Genomic DNA, 27,346 nt, shown 5'->3' with positions numbered 1-27,346 from the left:
CCACTGGAACATGCTGTTTCAGGATCACGTGTGAAGATGTAAAAAGTTAAACACATTATTTTGCGGACTATAAAAGATGAGTGGTGTGTAGTAAAATAGACTAGACGGCTGATGGTGTCCTGCAACCGGTCGAGTGGCTGGATTACAATCCTTGTTCTGGTATGTATTTACATCATCATTTGACAATTGCGACCTCGAGCCAACAAGACTGTTAGAATTGACCAACGTTGAGAGTCAAATGTGTCTCCTGTGCCGAAATACTGACGGTGATTATCGAAGGCATCAGCTGCTCTGGTTTTATTAGTTGTCACCTTCACCATGATTGTACACACTTTCATGTTTACTTATTTCAGTCGGGTATTTGTTTTTAAAAATATTTTGTGATTCATATCAATAAACTGAAAATCAAACACCCTCTGTCTAGTTTTGGAAATCTACTGTCTTGACACGTTCGTCAGACAGATCCTTATACCTCCTTATTGCTCGTCTGTAATGTCCCTCTTGTTATGACACCTTGACGAGAGAAATTGTTTGGGAAAAAATAAATACTTTCTTTGTATCTTAAATGCCAAATAACGTGAAAACCCAACTCACATGTTTTAAATGTTGAAGTCTTCCTCTCCAAGATGCAGTAAGTTCCTAATCATGACTATGTTTTGAACTTATTCCTTTATAAAGTTGCTCTGAAATCTGGGCGAACGAGAGGTTATGAGAGCAGAGTCCATTATGACGTAATAATGGCTTCACTCCTACAGCCAGCTGAAATCACACCCGGCTTCATTGATACAATGTGTCCCTTGGATTGATGACGCACTGTGACATACCTTGACATTCGATTAGTCATAGCAGAGTAGGTGTGGTTATGGTAAACATGACTTCATCCCCAGAAAAACATGTTTTCAGTGGGCGGGGTTAAGATAATTTTCATTTAAATATATTTTTCAATAGAGTCTAAGATAAATTTAAGACACACTTAAATCTACACAATTATTTCAACTTTAAGCTTGTCTGTAGCAGGAGCTATAAGGGTAACATGCTACAAAGAGAGGAAGTACCCGGAGTAAACATGTGGACAGTGTCTACTGTCTAAACTGGGAGCTCGTGCAATATTTACCCAGAGTCCTTTCTGTCTGTTTAAACATTTTTGTTTCATTAAATAGTCCAAACTATCTCTCATGTCGAGGCTTCAACACAAGAGTTACAGACGAGCAGTATGGAGGTGTTTGGATGTTTTTAAGTGTCTTTTTGGACGAAGATGAAGAAAAAGACGAAGACAACTGAGCTCCAGTCGCTACATTAAAAAAAAATTAAAAAAATGAAAATAATCCCAACTCTTGGTCGACATGAGGGTGAGTAGAAAGTCTTAAGTTTTTAATTTAATTAAGTCTTTTTTATTCATTATTTATATTTATTTATTATGTATCATTTATTTATTTAAGTCTTAAGTTTTAAAACAAAGTCAGACGTACAAATTCTGGTTTTACGTTGACAATCTTCACGTATACATCCGATTGTTCCGTAGCCAGGCTCCAGGGGGCAGCACTAAGTCTCCCATCAGTAGATCTGAGCACAGAGACATGGTGAATGTGTGAAGGTTCAAGTACACACCAGCTGTGATCTACACCAGTTCCAGAAATTAAAAATGGAGTTCCATAGAAAGTCAAAGGAGGATGCCATGGGGCAGATCCAGGAGCAGTTAGAAGGTGGAGACCAGGTAAGCAACAGGTTGAGGACGAGGACTTTTGTAGAAGTTAGAGTTGAAGGTCTGGATTACAGACCAGGACCAGGAACCTGTCGCCCAGATCAGTGAAGCTCTGTGTCAGGTCCTCTATGAAAGGTCTTGTGTCATCTTGTTCTTCCTCTTATGTTCTTTTCTTATTTAATTTTTTCTGTATTATTTTTTATTGTTTATGAAAAATTGCTGGCTACTGGAAAAAAACAATTTCCCAAAGGAGACCTCCTGAGGGATCAATAAAGTTTTCCTTACCTTACCTTACCTTAAAGTACTGAGTCTCTGCTGGTCACCCTGGTCTTGACAAGTGGCTGCTCTGAAGTGTCCTCTGGTGTTTTGTCTCCTTCTCTGGACTTCTGCCTCTTCTTGTGACCTGCAAACCAAAAAACAACTCAAAGTATTGATTAATAAATAACATGATTTGAAAAAAATGCACGAAAAAACCATTTTAATCAAAACACAAACAGGTTTTGCCTAACAATACGAGGAGCCATTGAAGACTTTCAACAAAATTCTAAAACACATTTTTTAAAACTACAGAGCCCCTAACATGGAAGAAAGAAAAAATAGAGATCTTCAGAAGTTAAACAAAGTTTTAAGATCTGTAAGCAAGTTTTTTTTGCATTTAAGGTTCATTGGGACCATGGCCAAAAAAAGGAAATACAATTGATTCTTGAGAAAAGATATAAGACATGTTGTACTCAAAGGATCTTTTTAACTTCTCAAGATCTTTACTTCTTAAGATATTTTTTACCTTCTCAAGATCTTTTTAACTTCTCAAAACCTCTATTTTTTATTTATTTATTTCTCCTCAAGATAATTTCAACTTCTTCTTTAACTTATTAAGATTTTTTTTTTAACTTCTTAGGATCTTCTTTAACTTCTTAAAATATTTTTAACTTCTCAAGATCTTTTTTAACTTTCAAGGTCTTTGTTAACTTCTCAAGATCTTTTTAACTTCTTAGGATCTTGATTAACTCCTTAAGAATTTTTAACTTCTCAAGATCTTTTTAACTTCTCAAGATCTTTTTAGCTTCTTAGAATCGTTTTTAACTTGTCAAAATCTTTTTAACTTCAGGATCTTTTTAACTTCTCAAGAACTTATTTAACTTCATCTTCTTTAACTTCTTGAGATTTTTGTTAAATTCTCAAGATATTTTTAACTTCTCTAGATCTACCTTCATCAAATTTACTGAACATAAATAAGTTCATACATTACTTGAATGGACTGATAATCAGTCATGATGGAAGGATGTGTGGATTTAATTATTTTTATAGAAAAATGACTTGTATAAATAAGTAGAGTTGGATAGCAGCCAAAAAAAGTGTCATGTTTACTCATATTTGCACACTTTTCCTCCGTAAGTAACTTCCAAAGATGTCCATTCGACCTGGTCTCATCCTCGGTGTCAGCCACATCCTCCACTGCAGACCAGTTCAGGGGCCTCATGTACTAAGAATTTCATTAATTTTCTACTAAAAACTTTTTAGTTTTTTCAGGGGGGCAAACTTTTCAACCTAAAAACATATTGGCTTCAGGTTGAACAATGGCTCTGGGACGACTCGCACAGTATAGAGAAATAATTCTCGAATTACTAAAAAGTTACAGTTGATCCCAAAATCTAAAAAAAACTAACAACAAACAACAAAGTTTAGTGCTGTCTCCATTTATTAAACTAAAGCACCACAGCTTCACTTCTACTAAAAACATAAGCACTGAAGTGACAATCAAACAAGTTGTCATTTCATTGAACAAAATCATTTTAAGTGTGATATATTTTTTTAAAGGGCACCAAAAGACCATCATGACAATATAGGTTATTTAGTAATTCTACAGGAGCCTTGTTTTTAAAAGGTACAATAAAAACAATACTGAACTTTCACGATGCCCAAGTCCAAGGCAGGAGTCTTGGTGAGTTCAAGTAAAGGCTTTAGCTGCAGCGACTCTCTCAGTTTGAATGTTCACTCCAGGGTTCAGGTTGACTTCAGTGCTTGTGTTTTCAGTAGACATGGATGGCGCTGCTTCCTGCTCGCTCTCCCTGTTACTTTTTCTTGTCAGGGTATACAAGACAACAATGACTCTATAAGCAACTGTAACCATTAATGTCAAATGATAACAATAACTGTAGTGGAACCTAATGACCACTTGGGTGTGCTGTTCTCTTGACATTGATGGATGTGCGTTGAGAGATCGAACAAGATAATAAGATAATAATACAATATTTGTCCCCCCACTTCCTACGTGATGACATCACACGATGCATACGCGAACGTCTCTTTAAAATATTTTTATGGGTTAAAGAAACGTCAACAGAACGTTTACATGATACTTTTTACCACACATAAAACATTTATATTGACAAAAAGACATGTGACGAAGCCGCCGATTGGCTGAAGGTGTTTCACTAATAATAACGCACAACTGTACAATGCAATACAAACATTTGAGTTCCGAAATAATTCGCTTTTCAAATAGCAAAAATGTTAGAATATTCGCCTTTCTATAACTCATTCTACCCGTCTGTAGTTCGCATCATAAACACCTCAGTAATTATTTATTTTTATTTTTTCCCCCGTTTTAAATCAATTATTAAATGTACATAAGCGAATTATTTCTGAAGTCGACTGTTTGTATTGCATTGTACAGTTGTGCAACTACCTTCCTGCCAGGGCGGGCACGGCTGACTATTATCTGATTATCAGGATACAATGTATGCTAAACAAAACCTGTAAATAAAATTGTTTGATGAACAGATTCAGTTTCAGAAAAAAATGAAGTGAATTTAATGAAGTTCCAGTGAAGTGAGGGAGGTTTTTTCTGCAGCTAAGTTGATCCTCATCAAGTCTGGAGTCACAGTCTGTTGTACATGCTAGCAGTCGCACGCCATGACTTCTAAGACAGTACTTTGGCTCATCCTTCTCTTCCTTCAAGGTAACACTAGACTGTGTGTTTGTAGAAGAGTGACACTGATGCGTCTTATTTTAGTGTCTGTAATGGCTTCACATTTCTGTGTCTACTTCAAATATTGTAGCAACACTTTCAACTCACCTCTTCATGTTTCCGATACTTCTAGTACTTCTAAAGATCAGCAGCATGATTTGACACTTCTTTACTTCTGCTTCGTGTTGCTTTGTGATTGTCAATAACTTCGGTTTGATTCTTGTTCGATCTGATAGAAACACGTGAAGTGAAATTATGTTCAGACTTTTACACTGCTACGTATTATTGTCTGTTTTTCAAACAAAAAGTAGAAATTGAGCAACAAATATAATTTTAAATGTCAGTTTTCATCTGTTCAGCTGAAGATAATAAATCTCAGATAATTTGATTGATGTTTAAACTTTGACTACAAACCTATTGTGCAGTTTGTTTGTCCCGCTCCTTATATCAGAATTGATAAGATCTTTTAATTATTTATTTTGCGGTATTTGATAAGATCTTTTAATTATTTATTTTGCAGTATTACATTTAGATTCCAGTCGACATGAATTTTAATTCGTGACAGACATTTATTATGTCTATCTGATACTTCTTCATGTTGCTGACGTCACATCTTGCTCTGCTAAATAACTATTAACTTTGACTGATGCCTTTATTTTTAATTTAATTAATTAGTTTTTGAACCAACTCACCAAAATAGACACATTTTAGACTTCGTTTTTAGTCTTGGCCTGGACATTTCTAATGTATCTGTACATGATGTCCATCTGAGTGATGATTCTCTTGTCTTGTTTAACCTGGACTTCTTCCCTAAACCAAGCCCTTGAAAGTTAGGTCTCAGAGGCGTGTTATCTCAGCCGATATTGCAGACAGTTTTCCTGCTATGTTTGACCCTCTTTCCATAAAAAACTCTGCAGCGAGAATTCTGACCCGCTCTAGTAGAAGAACTCACATTTCCCCCGATCCTTAAAACTCTTCACTCGCTGCCAGTTTCTTTCAGGATTTCATTTCTGGTTTCCTCCCACAGTCCAAACACATACAGAGGTTGATTGAGAAGTTTGGATATAGGTATTAGTGTGTGTTTGAATGGTGGTCTGTCTTTGTGTGCCCTGCGACAGACTCGGTCTCTGTCCAGGGTGTCCCCTGCCTCTCACTGCCACAAGGGATAAAGCGGTAGAAAATAAATCAATGAACTTCAATTCAAACTTTGAATTCTGTTTTATTTTTTCTGATACTCTTCGACGTCTTAAGACTAACTATTATGTTGCCAGTCCAGGTCACGTGACAAGCTTCTTGTGATGCACTCAGACCTAAAACAGGATGTCAAAAAGGAAGTTGATAGAAGTGTCTTCAAAAAGTTAATGAACAATTCAACGTGTTCATGATGACAACATTCATTCTGGTCACCATCTCGTTCAAGTCTGGTTCACATCCAAACCGAATACTGGGTCTAAACCCACAATTTCTTACCTTTCTGGAGAAGTTTTGTTGAGTGTCAGAGTTCAAGAGAATCTTCTACATTTGTAAAGACACTGAATGTGGAGGTGACTCAGCTTCTGAAAGAACAGGAAGGATTTAGAGTCAGCTGCTTTCAATCATATGAAACTTTGTTTTCTATTTAATCGAATGTTACTTTGACAACACAGGTAATATATATATATATATATATATATATATATATATATATATATATATTTATGAGACAAGCTAGCTGAGACTCCAAGGTCGTCCACATTCTGACTTTGTCTCTTCTGCAGATGTTCAAGGTCAGAATGACTGGAGAGGAACCTACAGTTCTGATACCAGCTGTGCTGTCAGAGGATCAACAGTGAAAATGAACTGCAGGTTCACGTTCCCTCAGAATCACACTCTTCAGAGGACCTTGTGGTTTATTCAAGGTCAGAGTTCCAAGGTTGGTCTGGAGTCTCTGCCACAGTTCAGAGGTCGAGTGCAGCATCAGTGCAGTGACAACAACTGTACGATGATCATCTCTGATGTGAGGAAAGAAGACACCAGAGTATACATGTTCAGGGTCATCACCTCTAAGAACAAGAACACTTTTCGAAATGGAGTCAGTCTGGAGGTCACAGGTCAGTCACACGTGCAGCTGATGTCTTCCTCACAAACCAGTCAGATGTTGTGAAACAAACCAGAGTTTTTGTTGATGTTGACAAACAAGAATTCTTGAAAACAAGATCCTTGACGTTGCTTAGTGAGGATCAAGTATTCTTTAAATGTTGCTTTTATTGTCTATAATATTTTCTTCAGTTTGTCAAAATCTTGTAAATGTGCTGACTTGGGTTTTCTCTCTTCCTCCAACAGAACTGGTGATTGAAAGAACTTACTTATACCCACAATACCTACAGTGTAAGAGTGATTGTTACATGAATCCATACGTTTGGTATGAAAATGGAGTAGAACTTAAAGAAACAAGTTCTTACTATCATGGTTCCTTGACCATCAAGAACAGTTATTCCTGTGCAGTGAAAGGACACGAAGATCTTCCGTCTGCACCTGTGTGTAAGTCAACAGTCGTCGTTCTTCTCTCATCCTGTTTGTCTCCAACTGAAGGGACGTCTGTGTTTTATTGAAACCTCAACAAGCGTCCATCACTCTTCATCTCTTCATCTCACAGGTACACATGACAACAGGTGCAACAAGCTGAGCTACACTGGCAGAAGAAGCGTCTGTGCTCCTGCAGGTTCCTCAGTGAGGTTCTCCTGCTCCTACAGTTACACTGAAACTCTGTCATCACAGTTCTGGTTCAGTCCTCAACAAAGACAACACTGGACCGAACCATCGACACCTGAGGACGTTGGTAAAGACCCGCGCTACTCTAGCTCTGATGTCACAAACATGGGAGAGTCTGTCTCCACTCTGACCATCTCTGACCTGAGAGGAGGAGATTCAGCTCAGTTTCTCTTCAAGTTCACGACTTCAGACGTCGAATGGAGGAGCATGTTAGCTGGAGTGTCTCTGACTGTGACAGGTACTGATGAACACTTGCATGAATCTCCTGCTCACTGATGAAGTCAATGATGTTCCTCAGACCTGCAGGTCCAGGTGAGCAGATGGCTCAGCAGAACCACAGTGGAGCTGAGGTGTCTCAGCACCTGCAAATCATCTGACCATCATTCGTTCTTCTGGTCCAAGAACGGACATCAAGTCGATGTTAACAGAGAGTTTTATGAAGTGGATCCACGACCTGGTGATTCTTTCATCTGTGGCCTTGAAGGTCATGAGGTCACGTCTGCTCCTCTGTGTGAGTTCTTGTTGTCAGCAACGGGAAATGATCTGAGGATCTTCACTGACATGTCCACAATTCACCTGCAGACAATCTATCACATCCGTCAGTGGTCCAGAGTCTTCCTGGTGAGGTCGTTGAAGGTCGTTCAGTCAATCTGACAGTGCAGCTGAAAGTTGGTGTTGATTGCAGGTTCAATGAAAATTCCTTTTGTGTCCGTCACTCTTCTTCTTCTCCTGCTGATACTTCTCGCTGGCTGCTACATCTTCAGGTAGAACTTCACATTTCCACTTTGTTCTGGCTGGTGTTTGAGAAGCTGAATGTATCCATGATTTCATTTGATGATCCAGAAGAATCAAGTTCTCCAGCCCGTCTCCAGAAGCTGCAGGGAGAGCTGAGTACCACGTGCAGGTGAAGCACCATCGTGTTATCTTTACTCCTCACCTTCAGAACCTTCTGAAGCAGCCGGTCCACACGTGTGCTGGAACCTCAGATGCTAAATGAACACAACATACCACACATCACAGGAACCAACACGTTTTTAAGAGTCGACTCGTGAGTCCAGTAAAAGTCTGCAGGTCTTAAGTGGAGCACAAGTTCTCAGACTCTGGTCGCAGTCGTCAACTCATCCTCACAGTTCAGACCTGATACTTGTTTCTTTCCAGTCCTGTGGAGGTGAAGAGGCAGCAGCTGAGGAGGAAGATCAAGACTACGCTTCCATCCATTAATCTCAGGATCCCATCAACTCTGGTTGTGTGACCTTGACTCTCGAGAGAGGAACCCACTAGTCTTGTGGTTCCCAGACGTGTTTGTCGTTCGCCTCTTGGCACATGTGTTTCAACAAGAATGCTTAAGATTTTCATTGAAAAATAGTTTTTAGTTTGTGGCTTGTTTTCAGGTAATTGTAGTCATTGTACTTTAGTAAGACTCACTGGCTACTTTGGGAACCACTGAACTAGTCATAGATGAGCTGAGCTCTGATACGATCTGGTGACATGTTTGACTGGAATTACAAGGATAGTGAAGCTTCATGGAACCTCATTTCTCAGCTGAATACTTGCACAAAATACTGCAAAACTGTCGAATAAAGATGATCCACAGTTTCTCTTAATGGGCTCTGGAACTGTGGACAGTTATTCTTTAGAACCTTCTCAAGTAGCTGGTCTTTGACAAGATGTGCGACCAAAGGACGTTAAAGTTGATCTAATGTGTTGATTTAAGTGTGTCTTAAATAGATCTTTGACCTCTATTTTATCATCAGTGTCTGTTTGTACAAAACTCTTTTTATTTAAATATTGACATTAGAAAATGATCTTAAGCCCCGCCCACCAAAAAAAACTATTTTATGGAGCTTAAATCTAGTTAACCATAACCACACCCACTCTGCTGTGATTGGTCAAGCATCAAGGTTTGTCACAGAGCATCATGAATCCATGAAGTCTCCACCTTCAAGGGATGTGTGGTATGAACAAAGCAGGGTGTGATTTCAGCTGGCTGGAGGAGTGAAGCCATTATTAGGTCATAATAGACTCCGCTCTCGTAACCTCTCGTTCGCTCAGATTTCAAAGCAACTTTATAAAGTAATAAGTTCACAGCCTCCTCATGATGAGGGATCCTTAAACATCCCTGAACCTGAATCATGTCTCCTCAAATTTACTCTCTCTCTCTTTATCCTGCTGAGATGAATGTACCTAAACTTAGAGGTGCTGATGCTCATCCCAGAAACACCAAAGACACGTCATCAAATACTGTTATTTTAATCTTATACTTGTTACTTCAAAGTAGAAAAGTAGATTTACAGGAAATTAGTCTTATTTACATTTGTACATGATGGTATTTACAGTCCACGTCGTGTGTCTCCACAGACTTAACCTCAGACAGCAGGTGGAGACTCACTGCTTTAAAAAGTATTTGAAAAAATAAGGTTTTGTAAATTGGCCAATTCATGGGGTTTACAAAAATGACCTCCACTGGAACATGCTGTTTCAGGATCACGTGTGAAGATGTAAAAAGTTAAACACATTATTTTGTGGACTATAAAAGATGAGTGGTGTGTAGTAAAATAGACCAGACGGCTGATGGTGTCCTGCAACCGGTCGAGTGGCTGGATTACAATCCTTGTTCTGGTATGTATTTACATCATCATTTGACAATTGCGACCTCGAGCCAACAAGACTGTTAGAATTGACCAACGTTGAGAGTCAAATGTGTCTCCTGTGCCAAAATACTGACGTGATTATCGAAGGCATCAGCTGGTCTGGTTTTATTAGTTGTCACCTTCACCATGATTGTACACACTTTCATACGGTGTGTGCGCTCGATTGTCGCCTTTTACTTATTTCAGTCGGGTATTATATTTTGTGATTCATATCAACGAACTGAAAATCAAACACCTTGTGTCTAGTTTTGGAAATCTACTGTCTTGACACGTTCGTCAGACGGATCCTTATACCTCCTTATTGCTCGTCTGTAATGTCCCTCTTGTTATGACACCTTGACGAGAGAAATTGTTTGGGAAAAAATAAATACTTTTTTTTGTATCTTAAATGCCAAATAACGTGAAAACCCAACTCACATGTTTTAAATGTTGAAGTCTTCCTCTCCAAGATGCAGTAAGTTCCTAATCATGACCATGTTTTGAACTTATTACTTTATAAAGTTGCTCTGAAATCTGGGCGAACGAGAGGTTACGAGAGCGGAGTCCATTATGACGTAATAATGGCTTCACTCCTACAGCCAGCTGAAATCACACCCGGCTTTGTTTGTACAATGTGTCCCTTAGAGGTGGAGACTTCTGGGATTGATGACGCGCTGTGACATACCTTGACATTCAATTAGTCATAGCAGAGTGGGTGTGGTTATGGTAAACAAGATTTCATCCCCAGAAAAACAAAGTGTTTTCAGTGGGCGGGGCTTAAGATAATTTTCATTTAAATATATTTTTTAATCCTAAATGCCGAATGAAATATTTCAATGAAAAGAGAGTTTGAGACCCTGACAGACACTGATGATACAATAGAGTCCAAGATAAATTTAAGACACACTGAATACTACACAATTATTTCAACTTTAAGCTTGTCTGTAGCAGGAGCTATAAGGGTAACATGCTACAAAGAGAGGAAGTACCCGGAGTAAACATGTTGACAGTGTCTACTGTCTACACTGGGAGCTTGTGCAATATTTACCCAGAGTCCTTTCTGTCTGTTTAAACATTTTTGTTTCATTACATAGTCCAAACTATCTCTCATGTCGAGGCTTCAACACAAGAGTTACAGACGAGCAGTATGGAGGTGTTTGGATGTTTTTAAGTGTCTTTTTGGACGAAGATGAAGATAAAGACGAAGGCAACTGAGCTCCAGTCGCTACATTAAAAAAATTTAAAAAAAAATGAAAATAATCCCAACTCTTGGTCGAAATGAGGGTGAGTAGAAAGTCTTAAGTTTTAAATTTAATTAAGTCTTATTTATTTATTATTTATATTTATTTATTATGTATAATTTATTTATTTAAGTCTTAAGTTTTAAAACAAAGTCAGACGTACAAATTCTGGTTTTACGTTGACAATCTTCACGTATACATCCGATTGTTCCGTAGCCAGGCTCCAGGGGGCAGCACTAAGTCTCCCATCAGTAGATCTGAGCACAGAGACATGGTGAATGTGTGAAGGTTCAAGTACACACCAGCTGTGATCTACACCAGTTCCAGAAATTAAAAATGGAGTTCCATAGAAAGTCAAAGGAGGATGCCATGGGGCAGATCCAGGAGCAGTTAGAAGGTGGAGACCAGGTAAGCAACAGGTTGAGGACGAGGACTTTTGTAGAAGTTAGAGTTGAAGGTCTGGATTACAGACCAGGACCAGGAACCTGTCGCCCAGATCAGTGAAGCTCTTGTCAGGTCCTCTATGAAAGCACTGAGTCTCTGCTGGTCACCCTGGGTCAGGTCTTGACAAGTGGCTGCTCTGAAGTGTCCTCTGGTGTTTTGTCTCCTTCTCTGGACTTCTGCCTCTTCTTGTGACCTGCAAACCAAAAAACAACTCAAAGTATTGATTAATAAATAACATGATTTGAAAAAAATGCACGAAAAAAACATTTTAATCAAAACACAAACACAGGTTTTGCCTAACAATATGAGGAGCCATTGAAGACTTTCAACAAAATTCTAAAACACATTTTTTAAAACTACAGAGCCCCTAACATGGAAGAAAGAAAAAATAGAGATCTTCAGAAGTTAAACAAAGTTTTAAGATCTGTAAGCAAGTTTTTTTTTTGCATTTAAGGTTCATTGGGACCATGGCCAAAAAAAAGGAAATACAATTGATTCTTGAGAAAATATATAAGACATGTTGTACTCAAAGGATCTTTTTAACTTCTCAAGATCTTTTTAACTTCTCAAAACCTCTATTTTTTATTTATTTTTTCTCCTCAAGATAATTTCAACTTCTTAGGATCTTCTTTAAGTTCTTAAGATCTTTTTTTTACTTCTCAAGATCTTTTTAACTTCTTAAAATCTTCTTAACTTCTCAAGATCATTTTAACTTTCAAGGTCTTTGTTAACTTCTCAAGATCTTTGTTAACTTCTCGAGATCTTTTTAACTTCTCAAGATCTTTTTAACTTCTCAAGATCTTTTTAACTTCCCAATATCTTTTTTACTTCCCAAGATAATTTTAACTTCTTACGATATGCCTTAACTTCTAAAGATCTTTGTTAACTTCTTGAGAACTTTTTCAACTTCTCAAGATATTTTTTAACTTCTTAAGATCTTTTTAACTTCTCTAGTTCTTTTAACTTCTCAAGATTTTTTTTTAACTTCTCAAGATTTTTCTTTTAACTTCTCAAGATCTTTTAAACTTCTCAAGATCTTTTTAACTTCTCAAAATCCATTTCCCTTTAGGAGCTATGTAAAATAAACTACTATGAGCACATAGAGAACAAAAAACAAAAGAAGCAGACACAAAACCCACCAGAAAAAAAACAACATAAGATTAATGATTTTTGAAAGATAGAAGTTGAAGTTTGGAACCACCAGCTACTGGCAGAGTGAATTTAAATTAAGTGTGTGTGTGTGTGTGTGTGTGTGTGTGTGTGTGTGTGTGTGTGTGTGTGTGTGTGTGTGTGTGTGTGTGTGTGTGTGTGTGTGTGTGTGTGTGTATGTGTGTGTGTGTGTGTGTGTGTGTGTGTGTGTGTGTGTGTGTGTGTGTGTGTGTGTGTGTGTGCCTGTGTGTGTGCCTGTGTGTGTGTGAGAGACTGACTGATCTTCAGCAGGAGTTTCTTTCCCAGCGTGTCCTCCGAGCTGCTCAGCGACAGACTGGCGATGAAAGGGGACGTGTTGGTTTCCATGGTGACGGGGCCCGTTTCTGAAAGCGATGCACAACAAACACACAACTGTGAGTGTGAAGCTACACCCACTCCTCCGTTTAACTGGGACAAACTGCAGCAAAGTTCCTCTTATGTTCACATGCACTTCCCATTCAAGAGATGTTCACACACCAGCATGGTGTCATGTGACCAACAGGTCATGTGATATAGAGAGTAAACAGGTACCCGTGTGTGAGTCCGGCTCGACCCGTTCTTCTCTGATGTACGGAATCTCATCCATCCGGAGGAAGACAGAATCACTTGGACTTTTTTGACCGTCCGACTTGCTTCCTGAGTTGACAGACACACAGTTGACCAACCTTTGGGTCAATGGACACATGTAGCTGCTAGCGCTGTTAGCTTTGTGCTTATTTGTCTTCCTCCGAGTAAACATAAAATCACTTACGAACTATCCGGTTCTTCTCGTTCAACAGCGAGGTGCTGTGCGACACGCTGGACTGTTGCCCTCGCGATCGGGCTGATCCGGGCCTACAGGGTTCTCTGGGCGGAGGCATTAGCGTGGCTCCACTGTTGGGCTCGCGGGGCGCAAGTGTGGCCCCGTGCTCAGGGCACGAGGACCCCGGCGTGGGACTGGTACCCTCGGTGGGGCGTGGGTCGGGGTCGGGCGTCTGAGGGGAGCTGTCCATCCTCGTGGCAGTCATGGCGTTCTGGTAGTGGCTGCGAGTGATCTGACGAAGACGAGGATTGTGGGAATTACATGACTGACCATAACAAACAACAACCGAAAGAAAAACACTATTTAATTTCAGCGAAACAAGATATATTTTTACGAAAGAAGGAAGTGTCTGATTGTAGTACGGCCAAAAGCTAGGAGGGAAATATGAATAAAACATTTCCTTCTTAGATAAAAGTCAAAATTTGAAGAAGGAAATAAACTGCTGCAGTGCATTATGGTCCAAATTAGGTTTTGACCAGGTCCAGGGGGTGTCGTTGTGAAGGCCTTCTCGGGTTACCTTGAGGATCTGCACGTGAGTGAGCTGTCTGACCGAGTAGTCCGGCAGGTAGACGTTCCCTCCGCCGTTCAACTGACCACTGCTTCCCCCGTACAGCATGGACTCGGAGCGCTCCAGTCCACTGCTGCGAGAGGGCGACCTGTGGACTGAGACCCACGGAATGTTAGCACCCACTCAAGGAACTGGACTAAGCCACATGAGAAGAAGATTAATAACAAAGACGCACCTGTCTGCATGATGGACGGAACCCCGAAATAAGAGAAGGCTCCGTTTTCGAACTTGAGCGCTTCTTTTCCAAACTCCACCTCGACCCGACCCTGGTGAGACAGAACCCATCAGAACCTGAGGCACTGGTGGATGAGCCTTCACGTCCTCACCTGCAGCACCAGAACGAAGAAGTCTGCAGGTTTGTTGCGCTGGAACAAGAAGTGCTGCGCTGTCCTCTTGTTCTTCTCGTCAAACTTGAGGTCCTGGATCACACTGGGGTGTTTGATGAGACGCAGCAGGATCTTCTCTGAGATATGGGATGGCTTGAAGGGTTCTACTTCTGTGGGGAACAGAAGACCACTGGCTAGACAATGTGGAGATCTTGTCCAGTCACAGGTCAAGGGTTGCCCTAAAAAGTAGCTGATAGTTGCCTTTGTAGCCCATTTATCAGTGGAACTCCCTGGTGTTGGATGAACAGGAAGTAGCCGAGTGTGGCAGGAACATGAAGTAGCTAATTGTCGCTTGAACAAGAATAAATTAGCTTTTCCTGGAAACAGGAAGTAGCTAAGTGTTAACTCAACAGGAAGTAGCCAAGTAAGTGTTGCCGGAACATAAAGTAGCTAATTGTCGCTTGAACAAGAATAGCTTAGTTTTTCCTGTAAACAGGAAGTAGCTAAGTGTTGCCTGAACAGGAAGTAGCCAAGTGTTGCCGGAACATGAAGTAGCTAATTGTTGCTTGAACAAGAATACATTTGTTTTTCCTGGAAACAGGAAGTAGCTAAGTGTTGCCTCAACAGGAAGTAGCCAAGTGTTGCCTCAACAGGAAGTAGCCAAGTAAGTGTTGCCTGAACATAAAGTAGCTAATTGTCGCTTGAACAAGAATAGCTTAGTTTTTCCTGGAAACCGGAAGTAGCGAAGTGTTGCCTGAACAGGAAGTAGCCAAGTGTTGCCTCAACAGGAAGTAGACAAGTGTTGCCTGAACGGGAAGTAGCCGAGTGGTCCCGGAACATAAAGTAGCTAATTGCCACTTGAATAAGAATAGCTGAGTTTTTCCTGGAAACAGGAAGTAGCTAAGTGTTGCCTGAACAGGAGGTAGCCAAGTGTTGGCGTAACATGAAGAAACTAATTGCCGCTTGAATGAGAATAGCAGCTTGTGTCCTGACTAAGTCTAAGAGGTGAGAACACATTTCCCCTGTGCTGTCTTCTTTACATTGGCTTCCTGTAGAATTTAGAATACAATTTTAAATCCTTCTCTTAACCTATACAGCCTTACATGGCCTAGCACAACATACATTAAAGATCTAATCCAAATGTATGAACCCTCTAGGACCTTACGATCCTTAAACTCAGATCTATTAGTCATACCTCAAATCTCTAAATGTAGATTTGGAGTCAGGGCCTTCAGTTTTCAAGCCCCTCTGCTGTGGAACCAACTACCGGCTTCAGTCCGGAGGGAAGACACCCTCTCTATGTTTAAAAACAATCTAAAAAACCTTACTTTTCCATAAAGCCTATAATTAGCCTTTCTGTTTTTCTTAAGCCCTGTACATCCTTCTTTTCTGCATTACATTCATCACCTGTGCAGTTTAAACCCACACTTTTTATTTCTCTCCCGGAGCCCAAGAGCTCCACCTCCAGAGCTGCTGCTGATCCAGGATCTCCACCACGTTATCGGATCCTAGAGTTCTCCCCAGCACCTCCCTGGACTCTCTCTCTGTATCCTCCCTCAATCTTCTCTCCATCCATCTGTCTACACCCCCCGCCCCCATCCTTACCCCCAGCCGGTCACAGCAGGAGGACGTCAACAATGAGTCTGGTTCTGCTCGAGGTTTCTGCCTTCTAAAAGATAGTTCTGCTCATTGTTGAGTGGCTGGATCTGTTTTTGCTTTCTCCACTTTAGTCTTACTTCAACTGTAAAGTGTCTTGAGATACCTTTCTTACGATAAGACACTTTCAATAGAATTGAATTGATGGTGACATTGGAACATGGCCGACGTACCTGTGGACAGGAAGCGATGTGTGGCCAGCAGCAGCTGTGGAGAAATCTTCACCTTCGTCTCGCTCTCGGACAACTTGAAGATGGAAAAGTCCTGCTGCTTTCTCTCGTGGTGAGAGACTCGACGTTTGCTGCGGTTGTCGGCTGCAGACAGAACACGTGAGCATGTGTGTGTGTGTGTGTGTGTGTGTGTGTGTGTGTGTGTGCGCTTGTCGTACTGTAGAGGTCCGTCTCGTCCAGGATCTCCGACTTGATGATCTCCTCGATGACGTCCTCCAGCGTGACGATGCCCATCACCTCGTAGAACGGGTCGCCCTCGCCCTCGTTGTTGACGCGCTGCACGATGGCCAGGTGAGACTTCCCTGCAACGCAAGAGTCCAGATTGTGTTTTTGGTCGACACACAACGAGCGAACAAACACAAAAGAAAGAAATAATAAAAATTCAAAGAAATAAACACGTACATTATAAGCGCACATTTTTACAAATAGCACTGTCTTTCCTGCTTCTATTCATTTGTTTTCTCTCTCCAGTCACTGTCAGAGAAACCCTCGTCCTTTCATTCAAGCACGAGCAGACGGAGAGATTCAATTTTTCATGTTCGGGGACTCATAACAGCAGCTCATGAAAAATGTAATAAACAAACCGATCATGAGTCAGCAATTTCCACTTCAGCAACCCTGGTCATGTGACCTGGTTCTTGATTTGTTATGTTTTCATGGTAATCATTGATCAAATCCAACTGGCGTGTTATGTTCGCACTTACATGTCCAGTTGTTGGTTAGAATGTGTGTTTCATGGATAAGTTTCTTAATATTTGTAATATTCATTTCATAATATTTGTATGTTCAGGCTTTTCCTTGATTTTCTAGAACTCCTGTTGTGTTATCAGTTTTATCTTGATCTTTAAAATATATACTTTATTGAATATTCTTTTGATTGTTTAAGCGCTTTGTGACCCTGGTCTAGAAAAGCGCTATACAAATAAAAAATACTTACTTACTTACTTAATAGTTTTTTTTGTTTTTTTTTTAACTTATTTAGCAATTATACCACAATAGTCTTTTATCTAATTACATCCTTAGCTCTGTTGTTATTTTTCTTTCATGACGCTTGCGTTAGATTTGTTGGTGCTCTGTTAGCTCTTTTAATATTGGCCCCTTTTTTTAGTGTTTAAATTTCTAATCTAATGTGTTGATTTAAGTTTGTCTTAAATAGATGTTGGACCAATATTGTACTCATCAGTGTCTGTTTGTACAAAACTACCAGAACCACGCCCACTCTGCTGTGACTGTTCAAACAAGGAGGTTTGTCACCACGCATCATCAATAACAGAAATCTCCACCTCCGAGGGACTCGTTGTATAAACAAAGCGCTGGGGGCGTGATTACAGCTGGCTGGAGGAGGAGTGAAGACATTATGACGTTTTAATGGACTCCGCTCTCGTAACCTCTCGTTCGCCCAGATTTCAGACGAACTTTATAAATGAATCATTTCAAAACATGGTCATGATGACGGAGTTTTGAAATGTTAGCACTTCTGTTACGGTACCATTTATGTCCGTATATGTGTTTTTGTTACATTGGCACTTTTTATATGTGGTTTTGTTTCTTTTCTTTTTTATTCGTTACAATATGTGTTTTTTCTCATTTTGCAATTATGCAAACTAATTTTTATTAGTAATAGCTATTTCATTACATCCTTGGCTTATTGTTAGCTGTGAGGCCTTGTGTACGTTGACACGTCTCTTACCTCTTTGACTTTAGCATGTGTTCTGTTTACATTCTGAGCGATGCGTCGGCAGAGGAGGCGGGGCTTACCCTCCATCGCCAGTGAACACAATGATGTTTGTTTTCAATTCGCTTGTCTCTCATGCCAGAGCCCGCTCGCTGCAGACTCCGATCCTTCCATCACAAATCTGCTGACTCTGCAGATCTCAGGTCCCGCAGGGAGGTGGGGCCCTGCAGCGAGGCCTCTGATTGGCCGACCAGAACAGGCCCTCTTATCTGACTGCGGCTGCTGCAGCATCTCTGTGAACGAGCTGATGCCGCAGGTCCAGTTTCACAGCACCAGAACCAGCAGACTCTGGACACCATTCAGTAAAGCCCGGGATGTATTAGTAAAATATAGATTCGCCTCGTCTTTGACTTTATGTTATTTTCCTTAAAGTTTTAAAAATAAAAAGCGATTTTAAAATTAGATTTCAAATCAAAGTATATTTGTATTATCATTATTTAATTTTATTATAATTATGATGCTAAGATTATTCCTTCATCGTTGACATTAAATATATCACTGTTATTTTATCTAAATTCTTCCATTATTTCCATATTGTTGTGTTTAATTTAAGTTTCATACAAAGTAACATCCGATTTCTTTCTCACCTTTCTTGAACTCCTCCAACATGGCGTCCAGCTTGGTGTCGTTGAAGACGCAGTGCAGCGGGTGTTTGTAGAACTGAGTGATGGTTTTCAGCGGGGTGCAGTCATCCGGGTCCACGAAGGCCAGGTCCTTCACGAACAGGATGTCCACGATGTTGGAGCGCTCGTTCTCGTAGACCGGGATCCGTGTGTAGCCGCTCTGCATCACCTCCGTCATGGTGTTGAAGTCCAGGACGGCGTCCGAGGAAAGCATGAAGCAGTCGGTCAGCGGGGTCAGGACGTCCTCCACCGTCTTGCTTCGCAGCTCCAGCGCCCCCTGGATGATGTTGAGTTCCTCCTTCACTAGGTCGTGGTAGGGGTCGGTGACCCGGAGCATCTCCAGCAGCTTCTCTCGTGTGTAGAAGTTGGAGATCTCCTGGTTCAGGATCAGGTCCAGGAGTTTGCTGATGGGGTAGGAGATCGGGAAGGACAGGACCATCAGCAGCCGGGTCACCCAGATGGTCTTGGAAGCAATGGCCAAACCGTGCCGGGACGCCACCGAGTGAGGGAGGATCTCTCCGATGAAGAAGATCCCAAAAGCGCAGATGACGGTGGAGATCCAGGTCATTCCCAGGATCTGGCACATCCAGACCGCCAGAGCAGCATTGATGATGGCGTTGCCCAGAAGTAAAGTGCACAGGACATAGTTGCCATGACGACGGACCGACTCGATCTTCCGGGCGTAGTTCTGCTCTTTGTCGGTTCCACTGTTTTGCAGGACCTGCAGCTCCACAGGGTCCAGAGCCAAGAGACTCAAGTTGAGACCACTGAACAGAGCAGAGAGTCCGAGCAGAAGGACGGAGACTAGAACCTGCAGCCAAAGTTCTGGCTCTGCAGACCGCTCTGAGACTGCCACCCAGAAGTCCCGAGTCCGGTAGTGTTCCCACTTGGACCCATCAAAGGCACACATGGAGTAGTACTTGATCTTCTCACCCCGCCGCAGGTCTTTGGCCAGCAGCTCCACCAGGACCGAGTTCTGACTGAAAGCGGACTTGAAGGAGCCCAGAACTTCTATGTCGGAAGTTCTGGAGGTTTTGTCCACACACATGTTCCGCTTCGGGTGGACTTGTCCTTCTCGCCCTGGACTCGGTTCCTCAATGAAGGCGATCCACGGAGCTGCGTTGTTGGTTCGAGTCCCCGCAGTTCTGTTGAGCCTCTGAGAGGAAGTGGAGTAGTAGACTCGCAGCATGAAGCGAGTTCCCTCGGTGGCTTTCAGCACCCCGTCCTCCACGGACAGCTCCGACCCGGTCTCCTCTGGGCGGAACCCGAGCAGACCCGCGGCGGGACCGGGCAGCAGCAGCAGGAGAGAGAGCATCCGCAGTCGGGACCGGAGGGCGCTGCCTCGGTACCAAGCTGCCGCGTCCTCCGCAGCCATAATGCGGTTCGTCTGTCCAGGGATCCGGGTCACGTGTCGCTGCGTGGTTCCGGTCCATGAAGGAGGGAAGAGTGGAAACTGCGAGGTTCTGATGGAGAAACGGCTTCTACTGGGACGTGACGTCACCGGCTAAATATAGACGAGCTCTCAGCCAATCACAAGTCCGCTCAGCTCCGTCTCAACTTTTGTTAAGTTCAACTTGTTATTATTATTTTTCACCGATGTCTGCTTGTGCAGTGTATTCGACATATAGCAACATCTTTATGATAATACATTTATAGAGATGCTCATCTTTAAAACGAGTCGAACCTTCATTTATCGACACCCATAAATAAAATACGATATGCATCATTGTATTCGAATAAAATAAATGTTGAATTAAACTGAATGACTGACCAAATAAAAATAGTTATAACGCGATTACAAAATATTCCGAGGATTTAGTTTTATGTTCATTCATTTAAACCAAAATATTCGTGTAAATTTATTGTAAAAGTCTAGGTGTATTTATTCAATAAATGTGTGGTATAAGCTCATTTTGACAGAATAATACAAGGTGTTTTTTGATCGTAGTCGTTTTTTAAATAATAAAGTATAAAACACGAGTATTTTTTTCCGTTATCTAACAATGCAATAATAAAATAGAAATAATAAAAAATACTTAAAATTGTCTTAATTTAATAAGGAAAAATGACACGGATTAACTTTCACTGTTTCGCTAAATTTATCTCTTAAAATAAATTTTATTTTATTTCAGAAGGCGTTAAAATGCTTCAGTTTTTATCTTAATTAATGTCTGAAAATGTTAAAAGATCACGACTCTCCGTTTCCGGTCAGACCGGGTGTTTCTGGACGGACCCAGTTGGACTGGGGGCGGGGCTTGTGCGCTGCAGGAAGAGTCACATGTTTTGAAAAGTTGCACAATTGACAGCTGCTGCACCGAAGTCTCACTGAAGAAACACAACCTTCGTCAAGTTTCCGTCGCTCCTCTCGCCATGTTCTGTCTGCGGGCCTGGAGAACCGTGACTCCCCGGAGCCGGGTTTGGACCAGAACCCAGAGCCACCGGGCTGCAGCCGGTCTGGATCTGAGCGGGATCTTCCCACCGATCGCGACCCCCTTCACCCCGCAGGAGGACCTGGACTACCAGATGTTGGAGCAAAACGTGCAGAAATACTCGCAGATTCCGTTTAAAGGTGAGAAATCGAGACGGTGCCGAATCTTTTTGAGACCAACAAAAACTATATATATTTTGTCCTTGACTCTCGTGAGCTTTGTTTGAATTAAATGGTTGTGATTGTACATTTTAAATCGGCTTACGTTGGTAAAATAATGCAGGAAAACAGAGTCACCAGGTAGTGGCGCTGTTGGCCTGTCTTCAAGTGGGACCTGCTGTTTACGACCTGTCAATCATTGATCTAGCTCCAAGTTTTTGTATAAACAGATTAAACTTCCATTTCTATATATTTGAGTTTGTATTATATTTACAATTCATGATTAAATATATTCGCATTACGTTGTAGATCTGAAGCTCGGTTCTAAAACTGTCTCAACCTTCACACATGAATTTTTATTTCATTCATTAAATCTATCTAATCCAGGGTCTCCAACTTTTTCACCATCTCTATCCAGGACCATTAGTTCGTCACACACTTCTGAAATAACTTTAACAACAATGTTAATGATTATAAATGATATTCCTTCAATAATCTCATTATGGATTCTTTGATAATAACGAACACAGGGACGTGTTGTGGCGGAATTATAGAGTATAACAATTAAATAATATTAGTCAAATAAAAAGAGATGAATAAAATAAAAAAATACAATAAAATGAAATAAGAGACATTACTATAAAATGACACATAATTAAAATAAAATTTAATTTATTAATTATTAATTTATTATTTAATTTAATTGCATTTAATCAAACAATATTCATGATACGGTCGTGTAGATAAGAGTTCTCGGTCTGCTTCTATGACCTTTGATCTCTTTGGCTCCCCCTAGTGCTTATATTCTAAAACTACAATTTCAATGTTCGATTATTTCGACTTTTTAGTTCGGTTTGTGCCTCCCTCATGTGTTCAAATAGGTGAAATACAACCTTCAACCTTCGATCCAAAACCTTGCTCTGTGTGTGGATCTGGTTTCAGATATTCTGGATCTCACAAATAACTTATTTGACGATCTATAGATCCATCTAGTGTCCGGATCCTCGAACTGCATCTTTTTTCTTTTTTTTAAATGCTTGTGAAATTGAGAATTCATATGTGTGAGTACGTCAACTATGCACGACTGCACTTTACAGGTCTGGTGGTCCAGGGGTCCAACGGGGAATACCCGCTGCTGAGCGAGGAGGAGCGAGTGGAGGTGGTCCGGAGGGTCCGAGTGTCGCTGCCCAGGGACAAACTGGTCATGGCAGGCTCTGGCTGCGAGTGTGAGTGGACACCATCACTCTGGTTTAACTGGACTGCCTTGAGTTCTGCCATCACTTGCACTTCCACGTTCAGCCACCAGGGCGACGCTGCAGCTCACGCAGAAGATGGCGGAGGTCGGCGCCGACGTGGTTCTGGTCGTTACTCCGTGTTTCTTCAAGGGGAAGATGAACACCCCGGCGCTGGTCCAGCACTACACCAGGGTACGACACTTGAAACACACAAGCCTTCTTCAGGTTTATGTCATGTGTCGCCCCCTGCAGGTGGCTGACGGGAGTCCGGTTCCGGTGGTCCTGTACAGCGTCCCAGCTAACACGGGTCTGGAGCTGCCACTGGACGCCATCGTGCATCTGTCGCAACACCCCAACATCATCGGCTTTAAGGACAGTGGAGGAGACGTGAGTGGACGGGCCGTAACATTATGACTAGTCTTAAATATCGGTTCGCAGCTCAACCTGTTAAAAGAGTAATCGTCAACTTCGACTGTCAATCAATCCCCTGATCGATCAGTTCCGGTCCTCCAGTGTTCGTAAGCAGCGACTGGGAAAAGGGATTGACACTCGCAGGTTTAAAAATAGTGGTAAGGCCGTCGCATCCCTGTGGACTTCCTGCTGCTTTTTAGTGTCTTCACTTGAGAGGATTAGAGAAGCACCAAAGCAGCTCGTTATTATTCAAACCCACCTTTGAAGACGAGTCCACGTCGTCGCGTCACCTGGGATTTGTCACTTCTTCCAAAAACTCAGCGTTCATCCCAGAGATTTGTTTTCGCTGTGAGCTTTGTGACGGCGCCCCCTGGGATTAGAGTCCTCCTGACAGATAGAATTCTTCAGGATGTTCAGCGTATCTTCTCCCCTCAGATCACTCGCATCGGACAGATCGCTCACAAAACACACTCGCAGGGTTTCCAAGTACTGGCAGGATCAGCCGGTTTCCTCATGGCAGCTCACTGTGTTGGTGCGTTTTCTTCTCTCTTCTTGTTCCCTCTCCTTTCTCTTCATGTTCCCTCTTTCTCTTCATGTTCCCTCTCCTTTCTCTTCATGTTCCCTCACTTCTCTCTTAATGTTCCCTCACTTCCCTCTTCATGTTCACTCATTTCTCTCTTCGTGTTTCCTCATTCTCTCTTTATGTTCCCTCACCTTTCTCTTAATGTTCCCTCACCTTTCTTTTAATGTTCCCTAACCTTTCTCTTAATGTTCCCTAACTTTTATCTTCATAATACCTAACATCTCTCTTCATGTTCCATATCTTCCCTCTTCATGTTCCCTCACTTCTCTCTTCATGTTCCCTCACTTCTCTCTTAATGTTCCCTCACTTCCCTCTTTTGTTCCCTCATTTCTCTCTTGATGTTCCCTCACTTCTCTCTTCATGTTTCCTCATTCTCTCTTCATGTTCCCTCACCTTTCTCTTAATGTTCCCTCAGTTTTCTCTTAATGTTCCCTAATTATTATCTTCATTTTACCTTACATCTCTCTTCATGTTCCCTGTCTTCCCTCTCCATGTTCCCTCACTTCTCTCCTAATGTTCCCTCACTTCTCTCTTTGAACTTTCCCCCACTTATGTCCTTCATGTTCCATCATTTTCTCCTAATTTTCCCTCTCTTCACTCCTTCATGTTCCCTCACTTCTTACGTCAAGTTCCCCGACATGTATTCAGGTGCAGTGGGAGGTGTGTGTGCTCTGGCCAACGTTCTGGGTCAGCAGGTGTGTGAGCTTCAGCGTCTGTGTGTGTCGGGTCGCTGGGAGGAAGCCAGAGTTCTGCAGCACCGACTGATCCAGCCCAACACTGCCGTGAGTATGTCGCTCAAGTCCCAGTGTCGGAGTTTGGGTCCGAGTCAAAATGTTCCTGGTTTCGGGTTCAGAAGTCCTGCTTTTGATCCGCGCGTGATACACGTTTGGCGCGTCTGTGATTGGTTCTCCGTGCGATCAGGTGACCAGGAAGTTGGGAGTTCCTGCACTCAAGCAGGCGATGGACTGGTTTGGTTACCATGGCGGCGCCTGTCGATCCCCATTGATGCCTCTGACGGATGCTGAGGTCCAAGAACTGAGGAGGGACTTCAGTGCTGGAGGCTGGCTGTGACTGAGGGAGGGGGGGTATGAAGATGAATCTACAATTAATTATCAGAGCTTGACCTTTTCGGCGAACTTCTGATCACATGATGATGATGATGATGATGATGATGATGATGAAGGCAGGTCTGACCCTCCACCTCAGTTCTCAAATAAAGACTGACACTTTCTTAAAAGGTGTAATTACAGAAGTAATGAGCTGGTTGTCACAGCGACGGCTTCGCTCAAGGCCGAGCTCTTGTTTTAGCCTCGCTAGCGGCTTCTCCCGCCGCACAACAAAGACCTCCACTGTGGTGACCCTGAGGAGAAGAGTCCGAGAACATGGTGGAAGTTCATGAGGGTCGAAGCCTCCGCACCGATCATGTGACATTAGACGCAAATGTCAAAACTCCCGGGTTCAGCGTTGGATTTATTTCCAGTAGGGGGCGCTGACGTGGCTCCACGTTTCGTGATCGGGATGAAAGTAGAGGAGAGCGGTCATCATGTTTTGTATCACGGTTGGAAGTGGTCGTTCTTGGGTTCCGCCGGAAGGGGGCGCCGTGCACCACCGCTACAGTGCATAGGGGTGACGTCATCAAGAGGTCATCAAACTGCACCTTAAGGTTTGGCATGTGACGTCCACCCTTCCACTTATTCTGTCAGTCTTCCCTCCTCTCTTTAGACTGGCTCACACTCTTCTCTTCCATCTAAACTAAATATTCCACACAGAGGGAAACGCTTTCAAAATTTCACAATAAAAACTACAAAATAATGAGAGTTGCACAAGATAAAAGCAGCCACTACTATATCAGCAGAACAACCAAAACGGATCCGAACAAACTATTTTTCTCACATAGTTGGCTGTGAAAATAATGGATAATCGACGCAATACAGATTGAAAGTGGAAAAAAAAACATAGCCACCACTCATGTGGCAGGTGGTCATAATCTAACGGCTTCTAAACATGAAAACTACTCCAGCGTCGCAGAACGTTGGAAAGAAATCAAGGTCATGGAAGAAAAAAAAAATCTCAGCAAGTGAATAAATCAAAGTCTGTAAATAAAGATAGTTTAAAAAAAAAAAGAGACGGATGTTCGCCTATTCAATTTTGAATTCCTCAGGAGCCAAGAATTTCTTTTGAGTCCCACAATTGTAGGACTCATTAGAAGTAGTCGCAGCAGACGTTTAAACCGCTTTCACGAACGTGGGACTTACCAGGTTTTTTTTAACGTTTGGTTTTATGACCCAATATTCAGCACCCGCTTCTGATCTGCTACGAGTCTCAAATTTTGAGTCGGAAGAAGCCCCCCCACCCCCTCACCCTCTTATCAGCGCCCTCGCCAAACAAGCTTTTGGGAGCCGATTAGATAAGCGGCCTCTGAGGGAGGCGTGAAATGGAAAACGACCCCCTCACCCCCTCCTCTCCCTCGTGAGACCGGGGCGGAATCGGGGAAAATGAAATTTCAAGTGTGTCAGGTTCGGGCCCGGGGGTGAGGCAGGGGGGAGAGACGCCACTTGTGCGACGATCCTGCCCGCATATCTAAACGCCTCGCCATGGCAACAGGCGCCATGATGAGGTAGAAGATACAAATTAAGGGAACTCTGGTCGGTTGCCAGGGAAACCAAATAGAGGCATAGAGGGTTAAAGTCCAACCTAAACACACCTTACAGCTATTTTAGTGACAGCAGAGAGGAGGGGGGGGGGGGGGGGGGGTCCTCTGAAAGCAGAGAATTCACAAAGAATCCTCCGGACCTGACAAGTGTGTGTGTGTGCGCATTGTCATTGTTGCACACAGATATTATATATATACATATATATATATATATATATATATATATATATATATATATATATATATATTTAATGTACAAAACGGGAGTTTTTGGGGTTAGTTTGAAATTAACGTGAGTCCTTGAATGCAACTCGTGTTTTTGTGACCTATAGTAAGTAAGTAAGTAAGTCATTTGTATTTATATAGCACTTTTCCAGACCAGGGTCCAAAAGCGCTTAAACAATCAAAACAATACTCGGTAAAATATATACTTTAAAAGTGAATATAATACTGAGAACAACACAGGAGTTCCAGAAAATCAAGGAAAAGCCTGAACAAATAAAAATGTCTTAAGATGTTTCTTGAAGTAGTCCGTAGATCCATCAAACACAGAGGGAGAGGGAGATCGTTCCAAAAAGGATTTCTCTCCTCTGGTCCTGAACCGTGTTCAGGAACCATCAGTAGATTCTGATCCACAGACCTCAGAGCCCGAGGTGGGATGTACGGCTGGATTAGATCACTGATGGAAGGTCTGACCATGAATAGATTTGAAAGTAAGTAAACCAGAATTTTAAAATTGATCCTGAAAGAAACTGGAAGCCAGTGAAGAGTTTTAAGGATCGGAGAAATGTGAGTTCTTCTACTAGAGCAGCTCAGAATTCTCGCTGCAGAGTTTTGTATCAACTGCAGGCGAGACACTCCTTCTTGTTAAGACATGAAAACAAACTGTTACAATAGTCCAGACGAGAAGAAACAAAAGCATGGATTACAAGCTCCAGATCATGTTGTGACATCATTTTCCTAAATTTAGAGATTTTTCTCAGTTGAAGCAGTTTCTGGTCAGTTTTCTG

General features: G+C 41.9%; 3 protein-coding genes across 4 annotated transcripts; 2 read left to right on the top strand and 1 right to left on the bottom strand.

Moving 5' to 3' along the window:
- The first annotated feature begins 4,550 nt into the window (after positions 1-4,550).
- On the top strand, positions 4,551-8,982 carry LOC148089043 (uncharacterized). The gene is made up of 9 exons (XM_087783073.1): positions 4,551-4,664; positions 6,431-6,763; positions 6,996-7,193; positions 7,309-7,662; positions 7,723-7,935; positions 8,007-8,045; positions 8,110-8,188; positions 8,268-8,328; positions 8,583-8,982. The coding sequence occupies exons 1-9, from the start codon at positions 4,619-4,621 to the stop codon at positions 8,643-8,645; spliced, it is 1,386 nt and encodes a 461-aa protein (XP_087639199.1). The 5' UTR covers positions 4,551-4,618; the 3' UTR covers positions 8,646-8,982.
- A 711-nt stretch (positions 8,983-9,693) lies between these two features.
- On the bottom strand, positions 9,694-20,315 carry LOC148089042 (metal transporter CNNM1-like). Of its 2 annotated transcripts, XM_087802420.1 has the most exons (10): positions 18,832-20,315; positions 16,668-16,811; positions 16,453-16,593; positions 14,624-14,793; positions 14,473-14,563; positions 14,247-14,392; positions 13,679-13,961; positions 13,459-13,563; positions 13,167-13,271; positions 9,694-11,932 (listed from the first exon to the last, which is right to left on the bottom strand). In XM_087802420.1, the coding sequence occupies exons 1-10, from the start codon at positions 20,240-20,242 to the stop codon at positions 11,853-11,855; spliced, it is 2,676 nt and encodes an 891-aa protein (XP_087658546.1). In that variant the 5' UTR covers positions 20,243-20,315; the 3' UTR covers positions 9,694-11,852. The 2 variants fall into 2 exon arrangements, with proteins under 2 accessions (XP_087658546.1, XP_087658539.1); XM_087802413.1 differs by lacking the exon at positions 9,694-11,932 and having other exon boundaries at positions 12,797-13,271.
- Positions 20,316-21,148: 833 nt separating this feature from the next.
- hoga1 (4-hydroxy-2-oxoglutarate aldolase 1) lies at positions 21,149-25,806 on the top strand. The gene is made up of 7 exons (XM_087802432.1): positions 21,149-21,436; positions 22,552-22,680; positions 22,754-22,881; positions 22,942-23,076; positions 23,536-23,632; positions 24,332-24,465; positions 24,605-25,806. Exons 1-7 carry the CDS (start codon positions 21,238-21,240, stop codon positions 24,752-24,754), a joined length of 972 nt encoding a protein of 323 aa, XP_087658558.1. The 5' UTR covers positions 21,149-21,237; the 3' UTR covers positions 24,755-25,806.
- Positions 25,807-27,346: the final 1,540 nt, after the last annotated feature.

Source organism: Callionymus lyra, chromosome 1, assembly GCF_982586985.1.
Source record: "Callionymus lyra chromosome 1, fCalLyr1.hap1.1, whole genome shotgun sequence".
Taxonomy (NCBI): Eukaryota; Metazoa; Chordata; class Actinopteri; order Syngnathiformes; family Callionymidae; genus Callionymus; species Callionymus lyra.
Note: the sequence above shows the minus strand (reverse complement) of the source record. Positions and strands in the feature narration are given on the sequence as shown.

What these genes read in the sequence shown, in the direction of transcription:
- hoga1 (XM_087802432.1), top strand. Translation starts at nt 21,238, where the DNA reads ATGTTCTGTCTGCGGGCCTGGAGAACCGTGACTCCCCGGAGCCGGGTT. An exon ending in GGCAGGCTCTGGCTGCGAGT is followed by an intron (nt 22,681 to 22,753) that starts GTGAGTGGACAC and finishes TTCCACGTTCAG; the next exon opens with CCACCAGGGCGACGCTGCAG. An exon ending in TGGTCCAGCACTACACCAGG is followed by an intron (nt 22,882 to 22,941) that starts GTACGACACTTG and finishes CGCCCCCTGCAG; the next exon opens with GTGGCTGACGGGAGTCCGGT.
- LOC148089042 (XM_087802413.1), bottom strand. Translation starts at nt 20,242, where the DNA reads ATGGCTGCGGAGGACGCGGCAGCTTGGTACCGAGGCAGCGCCCTCCGG. An exon ending in CTCACGTGCAGATCCTCAAG is followed by an intron (nt 13,962 to 14,246) that starts GTAACCCGAGAA and finishes CGTCTTCGTCAG; the next exon opens with ATCACTCGCAGCCACTACCA. An exon ending in CGAGCCGGACTCACACACGG is followed by an intron (nt 13,272 to 13,458) that starts GTACCTGTTTAC and finishes CATCGCTTTCAG; the next exon opens with AAACGGGCCCCGTCACCATG.
- LOC148089043 (XM_087783073.1), top strand. Translation starts at nt 4,619, where the DNA reads ATGACTTCTAAGACAGTACTTTGGCTCATCCTTCTCTTCCTTCAAG. An exon ending in TCTTCCGTCTGCACCTGTGT is followed by an intron (nt 7,194 to 7,308) that starts GTAAGTCAACAG and finishes TTCATCTCACAG; the next exon opens with GTACACATGACAACAGGTGC. An exon ending in AGTGGTCCAGAGTCTTCCTG is followed by an intron (nt 8,046 to 8,109) that starts GTGAGGTCGTTG and finishes TGTTGATTGCAG; the next exon opens with GTTCAATGAAAATTCCTTTT.